At 43.3% G+C, this 10360-nt stretch overlaps 1 protein-coding gene across 1 annotated transcript; it reads right to left on the bottom strand.

Annotated features, from left to right (window-relative positions):
* Positions 1-489: 489 nt before the first annotated feature.
* hpdl (4-hydroxyphenylpyruvate dioxygenase-like) lies at positions 490-9670 on the bottom strand. The gene is made up of 5 exons (XM_042336750.1): positions 8931-9670; positions 6950-7116; positions 4059-4210; positions 1831-1970; positions 490-1305 (listed from the first exon to the last, which is right to left on the bottom strand). The coding sequence occupies exons 1-5, from the start codon at positions 9605-9607 to the stop codon at positions 1074-1076; spliced, it is 1368 nt and encodes a 455-aa protein (XP_042192684.1). The 5' UTR covers positions 9608-9670; the 3' UTR covers positions 490-1073.
* Between the last annotated feature and the right edge of the window lie 690 nt (positions 9671-10360).

Genomic DNA, 10360 nt, shown 5'->3' with positions numbered 1-10360 from the left:
CTGATTTCACATACGAGTTTGCCTACAAACCATGCCATCCCCACCTGTGAGGCCAGATACCCATTCCTTTTAATTTCCTCTTTTTTGGGGAAGCACCTTTACTTTCACTAACAAAGAAAATCAGTAAAATCGTTACAGTTGATGCTCTTTATTTGAAAGTACGATGTGTGTAGAAATGTGATACTGTAAAGTGCACATTCCTGAATTAATCTTGCTGGTTACAACACTTCATTTGTTTACCGTTGAATGTGAGTTACAAAGAAGTATAAAGAATCTACGAAGGCAAATATCCAGTTTTGAATCAAGCCACATAAGTTGCATGTGGAGTCCTGTAGCTCAGTGGTTAGAGCACTCGCTTTGCAAGCGAGAGACCAGGCAGAGGGCGAAACCTTGGGCAAGTTTCCTTACTCCACACGCTTAATAATAATCCCTCCAAAAACAATAATAAATTGGTCATTTTCAATCTACGACTGTTTGTGGGACATTGCTGTGCGCAATTGGCTGCCGCGTTCGCCCACAAATATACAGTCAATTCACTTTACAGTGTGTTCTGTGAAGCGCTTTGGGATGTCCTCCCGACGTGAAAAGCGCTATATCAAATGCAAGGATTATTATTATTATTTGACGATTTGAAGTCATAAATTAAAATAACCAAAATATGAAACAACTGTATAAAATAATACTCAAATAGAAAAATCTGTTAACATTTGAAATCCACTCATGGCACAGATTCTACAAAATGACAGTTTGGAGTCATTGGTCAAGTTTCAAACTAATTGGTCAGCTAGGATGTTGTATAAGTCATTGCTTTTGTTCTTCAAAATGTTGAAATTCTGGAAATCTAGAATACAGTGTATGTTTCAAGTATCAAGAGTGCTTTTCAAGTATTGTTCAGTTTGCACATAATGCCAGTGCTATATTATTTTCCTTGAGTTGGGAAGGGGGTACTTTAGGTTTTCTTCCTTTGACTCTTGTCGTTTACTCTCTTTTTGTGATAATAACTGATGCTGAGGTGTGGGCTATGTGTGAGTATTGGCAAGATATAGGAATCTCAGAACAAGTACATGATTCAGTCAAATGGATGAAACTCCTCCAAGCAAGTTTTTAGTTCTCATTAAAGGGGATCCATTCTGAGCTTTTTCTTTTGTTTCCTTGTCCTCTTTTTGGTCAATATAAGTCTGTAGAGATTTCCATAGTGCACGGATGTTTCCTTCTCCAAAGCCTGCAGCACCTTTTCGCTCAATCAGCTCCAGAAAAAAGGTGTCTTCAGAAAATAATGGCTTTGTGAACACCTGCATTAGGTATCTAAAAGAGACAAAGAGTGACTAATAAACTACACAACAACAATGTACATTTATGTAACACCCTTCATGCCAGACAGCATCTCAGCGCTTGACAAGAATTATTATTACAAGAATTAAAACAGCCTCCAGATCTGATATTGCTTATTATGTGACAAAGAACTTGTTTCAAATTTCCCACTTCACAAACCATTCCCTATTTAATTACAAGTGTTGTACAGGCAATCCAATCTCACCCTATAGTGTGCAAGAGCAGAAACAGGACATGGGTTGATTTCCCCCATGTTGCTGAGATTCCCAAGTCATTGTCTTTGGGAAGGTGCTGAGAAGAGGCCAACAGACTTCCCAGCACTTTCTAAGGGTTCGAATAGAATAGCATTGGAAGAAAATTGGCCACATTTGGTTTGTGGCCTGTCTAGAACTTGAGTAAGGTTACCAGAAAAGGTCAATTAATATTTCTCCCTTCAATCCTTCAGCTGTGAAGCGTTTCTATTCAAATTGATTAAACCTTTAATGTTCAGTCAGAAACCTTTTATTGTTGACAGTTGTTTCCTGACATTTGACTTCATTACATTGTTCCTCATCCAGCGCTGCATCCAGAAGAACACCATACTTTAAGAGTACATCTGGGTCTTGTCCTACTTCCATTATCTCCTGACGTTTGCTGGTCTGTAAAACATGTCAACAGTGTACCATAACTGATGCATTTGCCAATTGCAAAGAACATGTATAAAATATGAAATATCTCATGCTTTACAGAATTAAATGAAAACTTAAGTAAATGTTATAACAGCAAACCAAGGCCATATTTTTGGGGTGAATTTGGAATGAGAGGGCGAATATAAGATAGATAACAGGAGAAACTATGTGCTTTTTTGTAAAATGACAACAGATGCCTTAAAGTATACCTAAATCACAAGGCAAATAGGACTACAGTTGATGAATTTTTTTTAAAAAATACTTAGGCAAACATGACAGCCAACTGTGCTAGAAACAGTCCCACACACATTCAAATGCTTCTGTGGTGGAATTTAATGGAGGAAATATTAGCATGACATTTCAATTTGATTTAATAAAGAATTAAAACTAATTGAAATTAATAAAAGTAGAGGAGGAGGAATAAAAGTAAAGCTGCAATCTGGAGCATCAGTGAATATGCGCACACAGATTGTATTAGTGGTCCAGATCAGTCGCAGTCGAGCCATAACCTCTGTTTTTTCAGTGACTTCTCATCTGGAATGAATCCCTCAGGTTGGATGCATTCTCTCTGCGGTCTTCAGCGACTCTTGTCTCATTGAGACCTTCAACATCTGTGAGTTGAGTGTCCCCACACTCTCTTGGGAGAGATGCTTGAAAATCAAGCTGTGAATGTGTCATGGACATAATTTGCAATTAATCTAAAACTGGGGCAGGGAATCAATTTTTTTTGTTCCTTCCTTCCAGTAACAAATAATTAATGTTGACTGATGCATTGATGACATCTTGTTACAAAACAACCTGCTTGCCGCACATTCAGCATTTATAGCAATTCTTTGCTGGCCACCTGCCAGTCTGCCCTTTATCACACGAGGACATGTGTTGTTGAATGACTACATGTTAAAAATAATTAAGTGTAATATGAGTCTTTCTATTTTGCACAGAAAATAGATGGTTAAGAGAGTGCCATATCATGCTTGAAGCCTGTAAATTCTGACATTTTTAATGCAATTTCTCCTACAATTCCACTGGGCAAATATGAATTTGATCTGTGCTTCATTTTAGGTAACAGTGTTTTTAGTTTTTCAGAGAAAGTATTATTTAATCAGAAGCTTTCCCTTCAGTAATTTAGTCCACATTAAATCTAAAAAATTGAGATTTGGCAGAACATGTAACATTTATATGCTAAACATCTGGAATATTCCTGTGCAAACAACATTTTAACTGACTTTCAAAGGTCACTTTTCCCTTCAATAAGCAATGTCTTGAAAATATGCATGTAAATTGGCAAGCCACATGTGAACAGTCCAAAAAGTCACAACGACACGTCTTGTGCTGGTAAATGCAGCAGGGTACACCTCTCTCCTTGTTCTTCCCCTTCGTTTAATCACTTGCAATTTATGTAATGCCCTTCATGCAGGACAGCATCTCGGAGACCATAAGTGCAGTCAAATAGGTAGGTCTTCCGGTGGGATTTAAAGATGGATAAAAATGAGACAGTGGGTTTAAGGCAGCTAATTGCAGAAATTAGGGGCATAGTGGCTGAAGGCATAGCCACCAATGGTGGTGTGGAGGTATCGGAGGACATGCTGCAGGCCTTTATCAGTTTCCGAAAACAAAATTAGCAGCTCGATTACAATATTTGACATTTCTACAATTAATTCATGTTGAAATTAATAACTTGCGCCGGGGAGTTAAGTTAATGCAAAACCCGTAATTGCGAGTAACCTTGAAGAATTTTGTTCAGCAATAAATTGGCAGGAAAGCCCTGGTGGCAAGTTCACTTCTTCTTGGAGGCATCAGCTCCGATATGACATTCACAGACACAGTAATGTTAAATCACTCCCAAGGGAAAACAATAATAATGTCTCACCTCTACAAAGCAAACTTGTTATTTTTCAATAACTGCAAAAATTGTGGACAGTCAGTGCAAAACATGTGCAGTGCAACTATCACAAAAACTGGATTATATGCACACATTTAATGCATTATGCAATGACTGTTATTTAACTTTATAATTTATCACCTTGTCAATGATTGCCATAAAGTCTTGTACTATACCTCAGTATAATAGGCAGGTGGTGGAAAGAAAAACTGGACCCCATTATCCATTAGGCATTTGGAAGTAGAGACTATGTCAGTCGTGTACAATCCTACATGTTGTATCCCAGCTCCATGATGCTGCTGCAAAAACGTATCAACTTGGTTCTTTCCTAAACATATTAATAAAAAGGTTTAAGGCACTTTTCCAATAGCCATCTCTTAGATAGATGACAGGGTCAGAATTAACAACAGCTGGATATACTCTGTGACCTTGCAGTGCTTGTGTGTATCCAGGCGCACGGTTCATTTCATCCAGTAATTCTCTAATTGTCAATCTTATCTGCAGACAGCTGTGGAAATAATGTACTTCTATATATAAATATATATGTATAATATATGGTATGTTAACTATATCCAGACCACTGTGTATATTTCAAGCGTAAAACATCCTATTTAAATATAGTTTAGTAATAACAAAGCTGTTGAAACATGAGTACATATATTCAGTTCTTGATGGGGTAAGGAGGGAAATCAGCAGATTTTAGAGGCATGTTGAAAGGTCAGTTTTTTAAGTAACTGAGGGGTGGATGGGGTAGATCAAATGAGCAAAATATTACTAAATATTCTTCCCAGAAAGTTGCGATAAGTGAATTCCATTTTTTTAAAAAAACATTAACATTTGAGTGTTAGAAATATGACGACCATGGCAATTTAAATTGAGATATAAAATGACATTAGTTTTACTTTAATCTCTGTTCAAAATGGTTTTAAATCATCACAAGGAATCATTATATTGCACTGTATCTGTCTTTACTGTGCAGATTTGAACAAATGCTGTGTGTGGAGAACGTGATGAATGAAATTGTGGATTATAATGACTCTCAATATAGGGAATCAATACAGTGGCTTCTTATTGCTTTGTTTTATAAATATGAGTAGCTGGTGCACATCATTTCCCTTTGTTCAATTTGTTAAAAACAATGTATTTTTATACCTCAAGTACACAATAGTTACCTTATATCAAACCTACTACACGTAGAAACTTGAGGGTAGCAAAGTGAAATGTAAATATGGAATATAGATTGATGCCTACAAATCCCTGTACACCAAATCCCATAGCTCAGGAACTTCCCTTTGCATGGGAACGAGGGGGGAAAAAAAGGAGTAAATGGTGGAGACCCTTGTACACCTGGAAAACAATTATTGGATGGGTAGAGACTTGAACAGGTCACCTGCTGTACTCTTATCAGGCACAGCAAGCTTCCATAGTGGTTCACTTGATAATGTCACCAGGAGGAGTCGAACTGAGCCGTACAGATCAGAAAGGTCCCAGCTTCAATCTCCAGCTTGGGTTGAATTTGTTGACCTTTGTCAAGGGAGGGAGTAGGTGGGTGCCCCAGTCGGCCCCAGCATTTCCAGGCCGAAAACAGAAAATCTTTCCGATTCCCCTCCTAGATAAGACGGTCAACATCGAGGGTAAGGATAGGTTCTGGCTCAGCTATGGTGTACCCCATCCTCCATGATCAAAATAGTCTATTGGCATTCACTGGTCACATTTAAATGACTGCATTGGCAAAGTACCAAAATGTAATAAAGTGAACCACAGATGACACACTGGAGTCCATCGAATTGTATTTTCAAAATTTAAGCCTCAATTTCTTCCTTGAAACTACAGTACACAAGCAAAATTAAGTCGATCTAGAATGTTCACAAACTTGTTCCTTAAAACATCTGGTAAAAGTACCCATTTTTTCAGCAATCGCAATCTGGCAACAGCAGTTTGAGCGTGAAAATACTCGTCAATATTTATAGCCAAGGATACAGGTCATGCAACAATTCACACAAACAATGTCACCTGATACCAGTTGGCGGTCTCTCAACTGAAACCCGTATGATCCAGCCAATAAGAATTTAAAATCTATTCCAGTTTAATTTAATACTCTTCAGTTGAACCTGATCTCAACAGGCTCCAACTTTCCTCGCTGTTATATTTAGCATGGTATGAACACCACGCTTCATTCTTACTACAGATGCAATTACATGTGCATGTTGTTTAAAGTGTCCCGTGACTGCTGATTTCATCATTTTGTATTCTATAATACGCCAGGATTCTCCACTTGTTAACTGATACAGCGTTCGCATTAACTTTTGGCTTCTACTTGTGTAACTATATTACTTTGATATTACATTTATATGATGCCATTCACGTCAGAAGGATGTCCAAAGGCGCTGGACAGTTAAGGGTTTGCACCTGAGCTTTGGAATCAAGAGGGTAGGGGGAGTGGAAGTGCAAGTTTGGCTGAAGCACGGTCAAAGAGGAAGGTCTTGAGACGGGCCTTGAAGGAGGCGAGGGAGGGGGTGAGGTAGAGAGATTCAGGGATGCAGTTCCAGAGATGGGGACAATAAAGCTGAAGGCCCAGACACCAATGGTCTATAACTGCAATTAATCTCCAAACTCCCAGGTTAGAGAGAGGGGTGGAATTAGAGAAATGATGCTTTTACTGACCATACTGTTATTCGGTGACCGCCTAAGTAGAAGTTGCTTCTGTGTACAGTTATAACACATTTATGTTCAAAACAACAGGAGGATGGAGGGGGAAGAAGAGAAAGAAATATGTCTTTCAAATTGTCGCCCTAATGTTTTAATGTTCTTCCAATGATGGAGTTAACCTTTAAATAAAACAAATATATCGGTTGATGTATTTTGCTTAAAAGTACCAATATCCTACTCGTACGTTTTACTGCAAGTGGCATACAACAACAACAAAATTACATTTGTATAGCGCCTTTCACGTCGGGAGGACATCCCATATTACTATGACTTGACATAATGGCTTTGCATGTAAATTTCCTGTAGATGCAGACAGAACTACCTCTGCCGAAAGGATGGGATACTTAATATTGTGTACCTTGGTACGGTAAGGACTCAGCGATCACAAACTTGCAGTCCATTTTTTTCTCCTTGGTGGCAGGGATTGACATACCAACTTCACTGCATTTCCAATAACGCATAGCAGTCAAGCGCAGTCCCACATCATTTCCTTCAATTACGTAGCCTTCATTTACATCTTCATTCCTAGCAAGAGCACACAAATTAGACATTAGAACTTTATAAAACTAACGACAGCAAACTTTATATGGAACAATAAAACTAATTAGTTCAGGGTTTTTTTTTGCAAATGGGTTGCAGTTCTTCCTAACAGAAAATTGTGCAACTTAAAAAATACTTAAGAGGTTAAACCGCGATCCTTGTGCTTAGAAGTGTAAAATGAGTGGCACATTTGATCCGCTGACCAAACAAACTTTGAACTTCTTTGATCTAAATTAGAAGTTGATCTGTGATACCTGAAACTGCTCAATCCATGCAATGTGCTTCTCTGAGTGCAGTATGGAAAATTTCACACAACACACGACAGAAGCCGTGCGCTCTCAAGCACTTTACAACCGGAAACTCACACCAGCGTTATATGCTATTGAACAAACGCACATTTTATACTCGAACCTTCTAACATAAAATTACAGGTATAAAATATGCGTTCGGTCAATAGTGTAACGACCAGTTTAATAAATGCCTGACCGCCAACTGTCATAAAAAAAAAGCTGCCATTTAATACGTCTTTCAGATGCCTCGCAGATAAGGCGCTATATAATAATCCCTCCAAAACAATAATAAATTGGTATCTTCAATCCATGACTGTTTGTGGGACACGACTGTGCGCAACTGTCTGCCGCGGTTCGCCCACGAATACAGTCAATTCACTTTACGGCATATTCTGCGAAGCGCTTTGAGACGTCGAGAAGATGTGATAAGGCGCTCTATCAAATGCAAGGATTGTTATTGTTATATCAAATGCGGGGATTATTTTTATTATTTACCGAAGCTCTTGAGTACGTGCAGCATTGAGTGAGTGGCGGGTAGTTTAAATACAATATCGCAATAACAGCCCCAATATGGCCCCACCCCCCCCCCCCCCCCCCCCCCCTCCATGTGGAGTCCTGTAGCTCAGTGGTTAGAGCACTCGCTTTGAAAGCGAGAGACCTGAGTTCAATCCCAGGCAGAGGGCGAAACCTTGGGCAAGTTTCCTTACTCCACACAGAGCCTAATAATAATCCCTCCAAAACAAAACAATAATAAATTGGTCATTTTCAATCTACGACTGTTTGTGGGACATTGCTGTGCGCAATTGGCTGCCGCGTTCGCCCACAAATATACAGTCAATTCACTTTACAGTGTGTTCTGCGAAGCGCTTTGGGACGTCCTCCCGACGTGAAAAGCGCTATATATGAAATGCGAGGATTATTATTATTAAAATATTATTAATTATTATTATTATATTATTATTATATTATTTATTAACACGTCGAGCTCCGAAGAATACAACCGAAGTTTAATTCAGTCTCTGATCACAGTGTTATCCTCCGCATCGTCCCCATGGCATGAACTGGGGGGAGAGGAGAGATGTATAAAGAGATTGGGGAAGAATAGTCATGAGGGGATCGGGGAGGGGGGAGAGATATAACACGGGGTGAGGGAGAAGATGTATTAAGGGATGGGGGGGATGCGGAGTGAGTGAGTGCGGGGTGGGGTGGGGGGTGGGGAGTGAGTATAGGGGGAAGTGAGTGTGGGGGGGGTGGTGAGTGCGGGGGGGGGGGGAGTGCGGGGAGAGTGAGTGCAGGGGGGGGAGAGTGAGTGCGGGGGGAGTGAGTGCGGGGGGAGTGAGTGCGGGGGGGGGGGAGTGTGGGGGGAGTGAGTGCGGAGGGGAGTGAGTGCGGGGCGGGGAGTGTGGGGGGAGTGAGTGCGGAGGGGAGTGAGTGCGGGGGCGGGGAGTGTGGGGGGAGTGTGGGGGGAGGGAGTGAGTGCGGGGGGGGGGGGGGAGGTGGAGGACTCACCGGCACAGGGGGAAGCGCTCGAAGCCGAAGCACCTCCGGTACCAGCCCAGCACACGGCCCGTGTCTCCCCGGTCACAGGCGTAGGTGATGTGGTCCAGGTGTGAGACCGAGACCCCGGGCCCGGGCCCGGCCTCCCCCCCCTCCCCCTCCCCCGGCCCCGGCCCCGGCCCGCGGGGCTCGGGGCTAAACCCGGGCAGGAAGTCTCCGCTGTAGGCGCTGCGGTCCACCAGCGTGTGGCAGACATTGCCGAGGGCCGAGCGCAGCACCGTGTAGGTGACGGGCCCGAGGCCGCCCTCCCCCTCCACCCGCCTGGGGGGCACCAGGACCCGGCAGCCCAGGCCGGACAGCCGCCGGGCCGCCTCCTCCACCCGCCTCACCTCGAAGCAGACGTTGGCCGCCGTGTCCACCCCGGGAGCCGGGGCCACGTCGTAGAGGAAGCCGCCCGAGGGCGAAGGCCAGGCCGAGGCCTGGGCCCGGGCCCGGGGCCTCCCTCCCGGCCTCTGGTTCACGATGAACACGGCCGAGCCCTTCCTCAGCACCTGCTGCTCGGCCGAGGCCGTGACCCGACTGCCCCACAGCCTGAAGCCATAGCGGCCCCGCAGCTCCCGGCACAGGGCCTCGCTGCTGCCCACGTGGAAGGAGATGTGGCTGAGCCCCAGAACCCGCACCACCGCCATCAGCCACCGCCCGACCCCGGCCTCGCCCCCTCATCATCATCATCATCATCTTCATCATCATCGGCTCCCACCGTCCTCATCATCATCTTCATCATCTTCATCGGCTCCCACCGTCCTCATCATCCTCATCATCAGCTCCCACCATCTTCATCATCAGCTCCCACCGTCCTCATCATCATCTTCATCAGCTCCCACCATCCTCATCATCAGCTCCCACCATCTTCATCATCATCTTCATCGGCTCCCACCATCATCATCTTCATCGGCTCCCACCATCCTCATCATCAGCTCCCACCGTCCTCATCATCATCTTCATCAGCTCCCACCATCCTCATCATCAGCTCCCACCATCTTCATCATCATCTTCATCAGCTCCCACCATCTTCATCATCATCGTCATCAGCTCCCACCATCATCATCATCAGCTCCCATCATCATCATCATCAGCTCCCACCATCATCATCATCAGCTCCCACCATCATCATCATCAGCTCCCACCATCATCATCATCAGCTCCCACCATCATCATCATCAGCTCCCACCATCATCATCATCCAACTCCCACCCTCATCATCATCATCAGCTCCCACCATCATCATCATCATCAGCTCCCACCATCATCATCATCAAACTCCCACCCTCATCATCAGCTCCCACTACCACCACCATCAGACAGTGTACAGCATTTCAGACCCGAGCTGGGATCGGGGGAGGGGAAGGGTGGTGGCCGATGGCATGGTCGAGGAGGAGGGT

Source organism: Callorhinchus milii, unplaced genomic scaffold (assembly GCF_018977255.1).
Source record: "Callorhinchus milii isolate IMCB2004 unplaced genomic scaffold, IMCB_Cmil_1.0 Scaffold7, whole genome shotgun sequence".
Classification (NCBI taxonomy): Eukaryota; Metazoa; Chordata; class Chondrichthyes; order Chimaeriformes; family Callorhinchidae; genus Callorhinchus; species Callorhinchus milii.
Note: the sequence above shows the minus strand (reverse complement) of the source record. Positions and strands in the feature narration are given on the sequence as shown.

Bases quoted from the DNA above. Each gene is read 5' to 3' on its own strand.
- hpdl (XM_042336750.1), bottom strand. From the start codon at position 9,607: ATGGCGGTGGTGCGGGTTCTGGGGCTCAGCCACATCTCCTTCCACGTG. The intron at 7,117-8,930 runs GTGAGTCCTCCA...TGCTCTTGCTAG, and splicing joins GAGCGCTTCCCCCTGTGCCG to GAATGAAGATGTAAATGAAG. The intron at 1,306-1,830 runs GTTTCTGACTGA...TGTCTCTTTTAG, and splicing joins ACAACTGTCAACAATAAAAG to ATACCTAATGCAGGTGTTCA.